Source organism: Rhinatrema bivittatum, chromosome 2, assembly GCF_901001135.1.
Source record: "Rhinatrema bivittatum chromosome 2, aRhiBiv1.1, whole genome shotgun sequence".
In the NCBI taxonomy this organism is placed as follows: domain Eukaryota; kingdom Metazoa; phylum Chordata; class Amphibia; order Gymnophiona; family Rhinatrematidae; genus Rhinatrema; species Rhinatrema bivittatum.
Window position 1 is genome coordinate 659792595 of NC_042616.1, and position 13519 is coordinate 659806113.

The 13519-nt window shown below is 44.5% G+C and overlaps 1 protein-coding gene across 3 annotated transcripts in view; it reads right to left on the reverse strand.

Moving 5' to 3' along the window:
- Positions 1–3539: 3539 nt before the first annotated feature.
- ARFGEF1 (ADP ribosylation factor guanine nucleotide exchange factor 1) overlaps positions 3540–13519 on the reverse strand; it is a 626657-nt gene continuing 616677 nt past the window's right edge. For all 3 annotated transcript variants that reach the window (XM_029591432.1, XM_029591431.1, XM_029591434.1), the window contains 3 exons: positions 7825–7963; positions 6518–6635; positions 3540–5150 (listed from right to left, as the gene is read on the reverse strand). In XM_029591432.1, the coding sequence (XP_029447292.1) occupies positions 4986–5150; positions 6518–6635; positions 7825–7963 (422 nt within the window). In that variant the 3' untranslated portion in view covers positions 3540–4985. The remainder of the gene's footprint in view (positions 5151–6517; positions 6636–7824; positions 7964–13519) is intronic.

The window sequence follows — 13519 nt, forward strand, 5'->3', positions numbered from 1 at the left end:
GAACATCCAACACCCTGTGCTCCCACCCTGGAGGAGTGGAGGCATGGGTGCGAGAATTCTTGGCCCTCTTGAGTGGACTAATCCACCACTGACCGGTGTGGGAGTTGACACTTCTCGAATCCTGTAGAGTGCTGGACGAAGTACATCCCATCGGCCTTCTTATTGATCGGAGGCACAGAAATAGGGTGTTCCTAAATCCTAAAGAGCAGCTCCTTGAATATTTCATGGATAGGAACAGCCATTACCTCCTTTGGGGCGACCACAAATTGGAGGACCTCCAGCATCTTATGTCTGGCATTATCTTCCGTCAGAAGTTGAAATGGAATGGCTTCTGCCATGGCCCACACGAAACCAGCAAAGGTCAAGTCCTCAAGCAGGGACCGGCATCGTTCCTCCGGAGGAGATGGTTCCAAGGGCAGGCCAACTGGAGTCATCAGAGGAAGACTCAGAGGTATCATCCTCCCATGGGTCATAAGGGGCGTTATCTTCACTAGGATCGCCTGGAGATATCTGTGGTGGGGCCTTTTCCAGGTCCCACAGCCTGGGCACCGAAGGCATTGAAGGCCCTGAAGTACCCGGAACTGGAGCAGGCAATGCTGCCCGCAGAACTGAAGGCCTCAGTGGTGCCTAAGTCATCGAAAGGCCTTCCTCCTTGGAGGAACCTACAATGGGGATGGTGCCAAAAGTAGTTGGCAATGGTGTCCATCGGGGCATTGATGGCACCCCAAGCACAGGTATTGGCTGTGTGGGTAGAATGCCAAGAAGACCATCAAGGCGCTTGAGCATCAGCACCAACAGGGAGAGCCGCAAGTTCCGACACCAGTGGAGGCACAGGCGGGGCTGGTGGCTCGATGCCCTGCAGGGCTTGAACAACCATCAAGTGCACCCAGCGCAGGAAAGTCGAAAAACTGACATGGAACGCAGTCTTCCAGAGAAAAAAATCACTAACTTCACAACCACAAGGAAATAGCTCTGCGGAAAGGAAGAGACCGACAAGGAATCCCGTGGATGTGTGGATAGTGGCATGCTGGAAACTTTGACATAAGTTTTCTGTGCCAGGCTCCATTCAATGATGTCACCCATGTGTGTGAGGACCACTATCCTGCTTGTCCTAGGAGAATGATTTCTCCACTTCCAGGGCTGCATATCGGTTCTTCAGGTGGAGAGAAGGTGGGATCAGGATTCATTGGTAATCTGAGTCAGGATGTCATCTTGTGGTTCAGTTTCTCCTTCCCCTCTGCTGGAGTTTTCCATAAGATGTCCCCAAGAAACATTTCACAGATGTAATGCTCATTGTCACAGATGCTTTTAAGCCTCACCACCCGTTTCCTGAATGGGTTGACCTGCAAGCAATCTTTCACAACCCGTTCCTCACTGTGGATCAGGATATCTATCTGGACAGACGCTGAAGTAGTAACTGTTATCACACACGTTGCATTGATAAAGACCTCATATAGCAAGGCACAAGGACTGCACCATTTATCTTAGTGCTCTATGTCCTATTGTTGTATGCCAAATTGTTTATAAACACGGTTTTTAATATTCTTTTTTCTCTAAGTACCATATATTTTTTTGAAAATATTTTTTTTTACATGCAAGTAAATTGAGGTCTTGCAAAGTAAAATAGAAGACCAATACTTATCTTAGGTCACAGGGGTTACGATCTCAAAGACAGGCTTCAGGTAACATTAGGTCCACAGGAATGAAGTAAATTAATCTGGCAAAGCTCAAATACTGTCTCATCTAAGATAGTTAAACTGTTTTATCTTTGCAAAGAGCAAGTTTAAGTTAATTTGATATGCTATTGTCATTCATTTTTATGGAGTAAATGAATGTATATTTTTCATATGGGTAACAATGGCTTAATGTATAATGTTTTAAAATAGCCCTGATAGTCATTACATTTAACTTTTAAAACGTAACAAAATCCAATAAACTGACAATAAAAGGTTTTATTCTAATACATAGGGGTATATTCTGAGCATTTAAACAGCTCAGGAATCTGTAGCATAATTTTATTTATAAAATATGTTTGTCTTGACAGGCCCTGCTCCTTGCACAGTCTCTGTCCAAGGAGCAGGGACTGTCTCTTATGCGTATCTGTACAGCACTGTATATATGTATTAGCACTTTACAAATAATTAGTAGTATTAGTAGCAGATATTCACATTTTCTTACTGCATATCAAATCTGGTTTTTCCTCCCCTCTTTGGAGCGTCATTGTGCCTATGAACAGACAGACTGATCCCTTCTAGGGAATTCTTTCCAATGTTCCATATGTTGGAAAGCATATTGACACATGACTATAGGAATACTTTCCATCATAGATCTGTAGAAAGGTGTGTGTGTGTATGGGGTTGCATGGGTATGGTGAACAGGTGGGGTGGGTGTAGGGGGGTGCAGACGTATAGATGTAATGTCTGGGTATGTATATGATGTAGGTTTGGGTGTAGATGAGGTAAGAGTGTTTATCTGGTGAGTGCTTAATATGGCTTCACACACACACACACACGTGTCTCCACATTCCCACGAACCATCTACTTATCTTTAGATATTCCCCCCCACACACATTTTGCCACATCCCCCACACTGACAAATTCCACATCCACCTTAGAGCACAAACACTCCACCACCCAAAACCCATCCCTCCTTCATGCGTGTGCAAGTGTGGGGGTGTATGTGTGGGGAGGGATGTATTTGGGTGGATATGTATAGGGGGACATTGTGTGTGTGTGTGAGAGAGAATAGACGGATTTGATTTTGGGGGTATAGCTGTGTGTATAGACAGGGTATATGTAGGTGGAAGATTGTATGTGTCGGGGGGTGTGCTTTTGGAGATTATGGATGTTTATATTTGAGGGATAGATGTGTGTGGGGATTTTGTGAAGGGGCATGGTGGTTTTTTTGAGGAGGAATGGCTGTGTGTGTGTGTGTATAGTTGGGTGTGATTAAGGCAGAAGTGTGTGGGCATGGGAGCTGAATTCAGAATTAAGGGGAAGATGCCTGGAAGGCTCCATCAGAGTGTGTGTGTGTGTGTGTGTGTTGGTTGGCGGGGGGGGGGGGGGGGGGGGGTATGCTGGGACAGGTGGGTATATAGGAATGTACGTATTGCTGGAGCCTGTGTGGTGTGTGTGTGTGAACTTTGGAAATGTGGGGGAAGGTGACTTTTAGTGCCTTACTTCACCAGCTGCTTCAGTTATTTTTCCCTGTCTTTGCCTGTGTTGCTGAAAGGGTTAGAGAACACTTTTGGAATGGAACATTGATCATCATTCTGCAGTCTTTCTCATAAAAAATGGTAGGGATTTTTTTGTAGTCTCAGATCTCTGAAAATAGGGGCCCAATGTTTTTAGTTTTTGAATTTTGTCTAAAATATTCATATTTTTTTCCTGCATGTGATTTCTATCCCTTTTTTAAGAGTGTTATTGTGCCTATGGACAAACAAACATCGATCCCTTTAATATAATTCTTTCCACCATTCTGTATGTTGGAAAATATAAAAAGGAAGTATTAGTAGATAACTTTAATTTTGATTGCACTGATGAAAGAATTCAAAAATTTTATTGACCTACAACCTGATTAGAATATGCCAGATGAGAACCAGTATTGTACAGAAAGTTGTACAGAATTTTTTACATAGAAAACTTTACATATCTGTACCATATACATTTTGTCCATCTGCAAAAAAATTTTCTACATCCACTGTAATACGGAATGCTTGACACTCTTATTTCATTTTGTTACCATCAGAGCACAATTCACAGTATGAATACATTTCCCATAAATTTAACCATCCCCAGGCCAGCTTTTGTTACTTTAATATATTCAACATTGAATTCTGTACATAGAATGAAATCTACATCAACCAAAGGAAGATATTTATGACAGCAGACAACTCAGACTGGTTTGCAATGATTCAAAAGTTCCAAGTCACTGAAGAATCATATCTCCATTGTCTTTTGTGTATTTAAAAGCCCTAAAATAATTAAATTACAGGCATTTAAAACCCTCAGGAAACTCCAGGCTGATAGACCAACCCAAAGTATTCTCCCAGAGTGCAATCACCCAAGGGGGAAATTAGTCAGTCCTGCTAGCTTCTAACTCGGCTTCTTTGTGTTTTCTGTTCATTTTACAGGAGATCTGTAACCAACTTTAGGGCAACAAAATGTCTGAATTATTAAAGAAAAAAGTCTAAAAAATTCACACCCACTTTTCTTTCTTCCCTCCCTCCAACCCCCCCCCCCCCCCAAAAAAAACCCAAAAAAACCCCAAACCAAGAACAAACTACCCCACACTAGGGCATTCATTAAGTAATAAACTGCATGGGTCTTTGACAAATCAATAAGAAAATACCGAAATAAAATGTTGCATGAAGAAATCTAGTGTTTTGAGATTTTTATATTACATACCTGCATTTCTGTACATCTTTTCACAGAAGGATGGTTACCGTCATCTCATATAGGATGTGTGTGCAAAAACTTCAGAATAAGAATATCAGACATAGTTGCTAATTATTTACCAAGAATAATATTTTCTCTGTTTCACTATAAATACAGTATCCTTCAAAATGCAGCTCTCCTGAGTTGTATTTCTTCCAGAAGTTTGAATTTATGTAAGTTTTACATATATTTAGTTCTTTGGATACATTTTCACTTCTATACCTGCCATAAAATGTGTATTCTTATACTTTTGTCTAAGACAGCAACAGCATGGTTGGGGCTGTGTCAACAACTGGCTCTATGCTCAACATGAGCCTGGCAAGATAAACTGAGAGAGAGAATGGGTCAGGAAAACCGGAGGGTGACTGCAGAATTACAATCCAGAATTATAGTATGACATATCTCTGCCAAGATATTGTTTTCATTTTGTTTTGTGGGGTTTTGTTGTCGTGGTTAAGCAGAAGGTTTCATCTACTCGTCCTTGTAAGCAACAATGCCTTCACCAGGGGGGGGGGGGGGGGGGGGGAGGGGGTAGTCCATCACTGCTCCTTACTGCCCCGCTGTTCCAAGCACTTGGTCTGGTGGCTGAGAGATTTTAAAAACGACACCAATGCGTAGAAAAAACCTCCGCAGAACTGCTCGCAGCTCAGGAATCAGGTCGAACTGTGTAATTTCACACAAGAGAGGGTAGTAAAAAGATGCATGGGCTTTGAACTGCAAAGAAAAATAACTGCATTAATTCAAAGAAATATCATTTTGCAACAATATCATGGCTTTCATCCACCTTCTTTAAAGCCCTTTTTCGCAACAGCAAGCTTATTGTATAATTTTTCAATATTAAAATATCTAGTTCACTTCTTCCCCTGCTCCATAAAGGTGAAATATGTAACTTCCCAGGTGCCTTAACTCTGCTTACCAGCTCCATGGTTCTATGCCTCGAGCTGTTATAGGAGCCAACGTGATAAAAACCCAGAATGGATGAAGGGGTATATGTTATCATTTGGCACATATACCATTTACATCCACTCCATTTAATACAACCCTGTTTGCTTTATAGGCAATGTAATAGAGCTTTTTTGTACAAGTGGGAGCAGATGGTTAGAGACAGCCATACTCCACCAATATCATATACATACTGCTTTGCGGCAGATAAGAAGTGCTATGCTCGGTCATTCAAAGTTCCATTCAGCCCACCATCCTGTTTCTGACGGTGGTCAGTCTGAGCCACAAGTACCCAGCAGATCACCAATAGTTCATCTATTTCTTGTACCTCACTCCCAGAGAAAATTTGAACAGTGAACAGCACTAACAGCAAGGACTGTCTAGCAGAGATTTCACTACATTTAATACAAACTTTGATTTCATTCTAACATAAATCTGGGAATAGGTTTTAGGTGGGCAGGTTTCACACTAACAAAGATTTCTCGTATTACAACTCAACAGATTGTATTGTTTGGTGAGTAATATTACACTGGAAGCAATTTATTTTAGCAAATCAAATAATCCATTGCAGAAAAAAAAAATGTTGAAAGCCCATAGAGAATATAAGGCGATCCTGAATGGAGGGAACCTTATTTTCAATGCCACTGCAACAGTCTCACTTGTTATGTCCTATTCTCAAGGGCATTTTGATGGACATACTGTATTCTTTTTTTTTTTTTGGGCAGGGAGTGCACACAGCCTTCTCCTATGCCATGAGCTTCATGATCAGTTGTAAACTTGCCCATCATTAAGTGGTTTGAGCAGTGGACTACAAACCAGGAGACCAGGGTTCAAGTCCCGCTGTCGCTCCTTGTGACCTTGGGCAAATCACTTTACCCTCCATTGCCTCAGGTACAAAAGCTTAGATTGTAAGCCCTCTGGGGATAGGGAAATTACTGTTGGGCAATGGCTGACACTCTCCCCTCTGCAGCATTGCCTCTTGCACAGCCAGCCTCATTTCTGCTGTTCTAGTGTGTTCCACTATATCTGCAATGGATCATTTTGGCTGTGCCCTAAAATTCACTGAAAGTCTATAGTACTATAAGCATGCATAATCTTGTGTGTTTCATATAACAGTACATTTAAAGAGATTTACTTACTCTGTCATCACTTATCTTCAAAACCTTTGTTAGAAATAACAGTAGTAGGTTAGTCCATGCTTCTCTGTGTGTTTCTGATGTAAGAGTGAGGAAATAACCTAAAGCCTCACTGCACACACTGTAGATCAAAAAATTACAAATTTAGCACATTCTACCAGCTGCATGGGCTCTGGAGAAAACTAAATTCTTCACAGATTACTATCCCTTTTATCCAATATGCAAACTATCTGAAGAGGTTCTTATGTATGAGCTTTCGAGACCCCTTAAAGTTACATATAAAGGAAAGTCTTATGGGGTCGTGAAAGCTCATGTACATCATCATTTCTGGATAATTTTCACACTGGTTCAATAAAAGGTATCGAAGTGTGCAAACAACTTAACACTGGCAAATCATATCCTTCCTGTAACACATAAAAGATGCAATGCTGAGCTACTCAACAATTACGCTTGAACCTGACTAGGCTCTTCAAGGAAAGTTTGGTTAAAACAAATACCAACTTCCCGCAAGCTGGTCTAATAAGCCCACCATATACAGGAGCTAAGAAAATATGAACAGGGACCTTCATTTTCTGTTCTTTTATTTTGCTTGGGAATTTCAATGTTATAACAAAAAAAAGTCAGTGGAAACATGATTTTGATATAACAAATAGGAGATTTCATTTTTGTTCTAACATTGTAATTCCCAAGCAAAATAAAATAAAAACTGAAAATGAAGGACCCTAAATATGAAACATTTTGAGAGGTATATGGAGTCTGTCTTAGTTTCTTAAGATATATTACTGATAGACACATATTATCGTATCATTATTTTAAATCACTTTTGAGACAAAAAGAAAAACTTGTAAACAGATTTAATCTTTTAATGGGGCTAGTCGCATAAAAATATAATAAATAATCCATAACACTTAACAGGATTTTTCCAGAAGTCGTCATCAAGCCATGAAATAAAAGCCATGGGTAATACTGGCCACTGACAATTTTTGCTCAAGTTTCTAAACTTGCAGGTTTTTTTTTAAATCAACTTAAAACTATTTTATTCCCCACAATGTTTTATATTGCTTATTGGTTTTTCTGGCCTTTAGCCCTATGAAGCTAAGGGACCAGGTTTCTAGCATTGCTAATGCCATGCATATATTTATACCAACAAAGACCCTCAATAGTTCCAATGAGTTTAAACAACATTTCTATGTGCAGAAAATCTTATCTGAGAACTGCTTTTAAACATCTCAAACCCTATCTGTTGGTGCACGCTACAAACTGGAATTCCTATTATGGCATGCCTAGAAATAATTACACAACCAGCTTACTTTAGTAATCTTCGCTGGACTTCCTCCCATGCACTGGTGCGGCTTTCGTCTATGTACATGCGAAAAAGAATACGCAACCCACACGCAAGGCTGCTAGTCTCCTGCTTCAAAAGGTTGGGCTTGGATTTTCCCTTAAAACCTGTAAAAAAAAACAAAAAAAAACCACCACCCATCTTATTTTTAACCAACCATGTTCCTTCCAGCAAGTTTTCATTCAGCTTTGTGTGTTCAGTGTCCTCCAGTGATTAGGACTCGTCATTTGCTTCTTTACCCCTTGAGAAAGAATATATGAAAGTACCAGCACGGTCCTTTAGCATTGCTTCTTCAAAGCTCCCCTCCAGAAAGCATTTTGGGAGTTATTTTTTAATTGCTCACAGTGGTGTAAAATCTGTGGGTACTCTTTAGCAGTAGATTTTACAGCAGTGTTCAAAGGGTGCACACTTTGAATATTATCCCACCAAAACTACCCTCACATTTATCCCTACTAATGTGCATGTATGTTTTGCGGGGGAGAGGAGAGGTCGAGAGGGGAATTATACGCATAGCTTCAAAAATAGAACAGTAAGTAAATAAGTACAAAACCCTGCCTAACTCCACTGCCAGGAACACCACTACTCACTGCAGGAAAACTTACAGCGCCTTCTACAACTTTTCACATTCTTGTACATTTTTCAAATTCTGCTAAAACTACAAATCAAAATGCATTCAAGTAGGTTTTTGTTTCACTGATCTATACAACACACTCTACACTTTCATCATGAAAGAACAATTATAGAAATATTTCAAAATTAAGAACAAAGAAACCAAAAAGGTCTTGAATGCATAAGTCTTCACACCCCTTGACAACCCTTGCTGGAAGTCTCTTTAGCAACAATTGCAGTTAGGATTCATGTATGGTAAGCGACTGCCAACTTTACACACAGGCCGATACAGTAAGGGCGCGTAAGAAAAAGTGCGGCAGTGCCGGGCGCCCTCTCGTTTGACGCGCGCACAGTTCGGATCACATACCGTTCGATACAATATTTAAATGGCATGCAAATGCAAGCCACGTCCAAAGCGCGTCCATGAAGCGCAATCCATTTTACTGTATAGAGCGCTATACAGCGCCTATACAGTATCCTGGTGCGCTGGTACCTGTCATTTCAAATGACATTTGAAATGACAGGTACCAGGAAGTGGATGGTTCTCCTACGCCCGGGCATCGGGGATTGCCAGTCCTCTCTCCCCCCCTCCCGAAGCAAGGCACAGGGCGAAAATCGACTCAACATGTTATTAAAGCAAATAGAAATTGTAACAAAAGTAAACTTACTGCATGCTTCCAGCAGCCCCAGTCCTCTCTCCCCGCCTCCCGGGGGCAGCCGGCGGCGAAAGGGGCTTCCAGCAGCCCCGCTGGCGAAGGTGCATGAATGCATGTCCAATTTGGGTGCTCAAGCAGCGAAGGCGCATGAGCGCACGCTGTGACCTGAGCGCCCGGATGGATGTCCGAGGTCACGGCGTGCGCTCACGCGCCTTCGCTGCTTGAGCACCCAAATTGGACGTGCGTTCATGCATCTCCCCTCCTCCCGAGGCACCCACCACGGCTCCCCTGCCTCCCAGGGGCAGCCGGCGGCAAAAGCGGCTTCCAGCAGTTCTGCCGGCGAAGGTGCATGAACACACGTCCAATTTGGGTGCTCAAGCAGCGAAGGCGCATGCGCGCACTCCGTGACCTCGGACGTCCATCCGGGCGCTCAGGTCACGGCGTGCGCTCATACGCCTTCGCTGCTTGAGCGCCCAAATTGGACGTGCGTTCATGCACCTTCGCTGGCGGGGCTGCTGGAAGCCGCTTTCGCCGCCGGCTGCCCCTGGGAGGCAGGGGAGCCGCGGTGGGCGCCTCGGGAGGAGGGGAGATGCATGAACGCACGTCCAATTTGGGTGCTCAAGCAGCGAAGGCGCGTGAGCGCACGCTGTGACCTCGGACATCCATCCGGGCGCTCAGGTCACAGCGTGCGCTCATGCGCCTTCGCTGCTTGAGCACCCAAATTGGACGTGCATTCATGCACCTTCGCCAGCGGGGCTGCTGGAAGCCCCTTTCGCCGCCGGCTGCCCCCGGGAGGCAGGGGAGCCGCGGTGTGCGCCTCGGGAGGAGGGGAGAGAGGACTGGGGCTGCTGGAAGCATGCAGTAAGTTTACTTTTGTTACAATTTCTATTTGCTTTAATAACATGTCGAGTCGATTTTCGCCCTGCGCCTTGCTTCAGGAGGGGGGGGAGAGAGGACTGGCAATCCCCGATGCCAGAGCGTAGGAGAACCAGGCCCGAGCGTAGGAGAACCAGGCCACACCATGTTACTCGCTTGCTCCAACCCACCCACTTATTTGACCGGAGTCTGCCTATTGCTGTCACATCCCTCTAACGCCAGGGTCAGGGTAGGCGGTAAATTAGCGGGTTAAAGACGCGGCAAAACAGTTGGTTAAAAAGGCGATAATCGGGCCGCACATTACTGTATGGGAGGGAATAGCTAATCCGATCATTTACATTATCATATACATGGCGCGGGCGGAAAGGGATACGCGTTGATTTAAAGAAGCGGTAAAGACTGGTAAAAACAGATAGTGAATCACGGGTTAGACTTACGCGGCCAAATTGTGGGTAGAAAGCGGGTTAGAAACAGGGTAACCGTGGCCGCGCTTTACTGAATCGGCCTGACAGTGAGATGGTGCAGTTTTTGCCCATTGTTTTTGGCAGAAGAGCTCAAGCTCTTTCAAGTTGGCTGGGGATCATCAGTAGACTGAAGTCTTGCCACAGATTTTCTATACAGCATCCTACAGAAGACATGCTAATTGCATTTACCAGCAAATGGGACATATACTGTATACATTTTTTAAGGTAATATGGTTGCCATTTTACTTTGCTGGAATAAGTACCAATAAAAGACAACAATTAAGCTGTAGTTTATATCACTTTACTGAACTTAATACATTTTCCATTGAACTGATAAAATGATCCACAGTTGAAAACTGTAATGTATTACATTTAATACATTAGTCCAATAAAAGAGCTCATTTTCAACATACGTGTTAACCTTTGAAAATATAATAGTGCAATTGTTGCGATCCCGGTCGCTAGTCTAGCGACTGGGTCCTTACCTTCTTTCCCCCGCTGCAGGCCGTGATGGAGCTCAGTGTCTCTCAGGCCTACCGGGCCTCTCCACGGCGGCGACTCCACGAGGGAGATGCCGCCGAGCCCCAATCTGGACTCTGCCCCTCCCCCCCCCGGGGCACACGAGTGCGAGCGAGGACCTTTTAAAGGTCCAGCCCCAAGAAGCTCCGGCCAGCCCCCTAGATGACGTCAGACGCTGGCAGAGTACTTAAGGCTGGCGTCTGCCTTAGGGAAGTGCCTTGCAACGAGGTCTCTCAGTCTCTGAGTGTCTAGTTGTGATCCTGCTGTTCCTGATCCTGATCCTGCTGCTCCTGAACCCGTTCCGCTTCTCCTTGGTTTGCTTCTCTGGCTCCTGACTCCGGCTCTGCTTCGATACCCCGTGTCTGCTGCCTGCCTCGACTTCTGGCCTGTCTTCTCATCTCTTCTCGCTGTCGTCACCTAAGTCCCAGCGGTCCGGATCCTCACGGGCTCCTCTCGGGGGGATCTCGGACTTCCAGGGTGAAGACTCCATCTTTGCTTCTACCGTGGTTCCGCCTCCTGGCCTGACCCATCTCCGCGGAGCTTTCTCTTCCAATCAGCACACTCCGTCAGTCCGGCTCAAGGATCCACCATTCTGTCCGCAACAGTTTGCAAGGCCATGGACCCGGCGGACATCTCTGGACTGCAAGCCATTCCTGGAATGGCCCAACGACTGCAGCAGCAGCAGCAACATTGTCTCGGCGTTCTGGCTGCCACCGTCGAGCAATTGGCAAATTGGCTGGATGCCACTCCGCCAGAGCCACCACCCATGCAACCTCCGGTTCCCACAGTAAGCATGACTGTGCCCCCTCAGCTCCCTGCCCCCTCCCGCTACCTGGGTGATGCCAAGGGCTGCCGGAGATTCTTGAACTAGTGCTACATGAGGTTCTCGTTACTTCCTAGTCAATTCCCGTCAGATTCGGTGAAGGTAGCCTATATTCTGTCATTGCTGGAGGGGAAGGCGTTGAGTTGGGCTTCACCAATGTGGGAATGCCAGGATCCATTGTTGAATAATCTACAGCAGTTTGTCCTCAGTTTCAAACAAGCCTTCGACAAACCCGCACGCCTGCCTACAGCTACATTTTATTTATTTATTTAGGAACTTTTATATACCGGTATTAGTGGGGACATCATACCGGTTTACATTTGAACAAAAGACTTGAAAATACATTTTAACAGGGGAGAAGAATTTGGAGGGGGTAAACCAGAAGCAGTGAGGAAGAAAAGATTAAGATAAAAACATGAATAAACATAACTAGCTCCTTAATATAAGGAATATGTGATCACCATGAGGTGGTGCTTGCATAGGTGGTGCAGGGATGATAGGGGGGGTAGACTATTCTGGATAAGCTTGTTTGAACAGTAGAGTTTTTAATTTCTTTTTAAATTTGATCGCACATGTTTCAAGGCGCATGTGCACAGGGAGGGAGTTCCAGAGAGAGGGGCCTGCAATAGTGAGGGCACGTTCGCGAGTGGAGGAGAGATGGGCAGTTTTCAGAGAGGGGACATGTAGGGTGCCTTTGTTGGTGGATCTAGTGAGACGGGAGGACTTGGGGGCATTGAACGGGATGTCGAGCAAGTTGGAGTTGTGGGCGTGGATGGATTTATGTACTATGGTCAGGGTTTTGTAGTGGATGCGGGAGAGAATGGGGAGCCAATGTAGGTCTCGAAGGATGGGGGTAATGTTTTCGTGTTTCCGTGTGTTTGTAATAAGTCTTGCTGTGGCGTTTTGTAACATTTGGAGAGGTTTTATCGTAGACAGGAGGAGCCCTAGGAGGAGTGCATTGCAGTAATCTAATTTGGAGGTTAAGGTGGCTTGAATCACTGGAGGAGCGCATGATTTTCGAGATAGTCCATGAGTTGAGAGTTAACAGCTTTTTCCATCAGTTTGGAGATAAATGGGAGGTTGGATATAGGGCAGAAATTGGAGGGGTCTTTAGGGTCTAAGGAAGGTTTCTTTAGGAGGGGTTTGACTACCACATGCTTGAGTGAGTCAGGGACCGTCCCATGGGCGATGGAGCAGTTAATAACATCTGCTAGGGCTCTGGCTATGGTGTCGGGGATGGCTATTAGGGCTTTAGAAGGGATGGTGTCATTAGGATGCGAGGCTGGCTTTAGTCTTCGAAGGATATTAACGATCTCTTTGGAGGAGGTGAAGTCAAGTGCGGTCATTGTGGGTTGGGAGGGTAAGGGGAAGGTGGGTGGGTCGGAGGGAGAAAATCTAGAAAGGAGGTTAGCGATTTTACTTTGGAAGTAGTTGGCCAGTTCTTCACATTTGGTTGCTGCCTCAGTTTCAGGTATAGAGGGGGAGGGCAGAGTGGTGAGACTTGTAATGTAAGAGAACAGCACTTTAGGGTTGAATTTGTAATCATGGATTCTTTTTGCGTAGAAGTCTCGCTTGTGTTTGAGGGTGGAGAGTCTGTAGGTGTGTAGGGCTGTTTTGTAGCTAGAGGAAAGTTGAGGGGTTGGGTCCTTACGCCATTTTCTTTCTTTTTGCCTAAGGTTGTTTTTTAGTGTTTTTAACTCTGAAGTGTACCAGGGT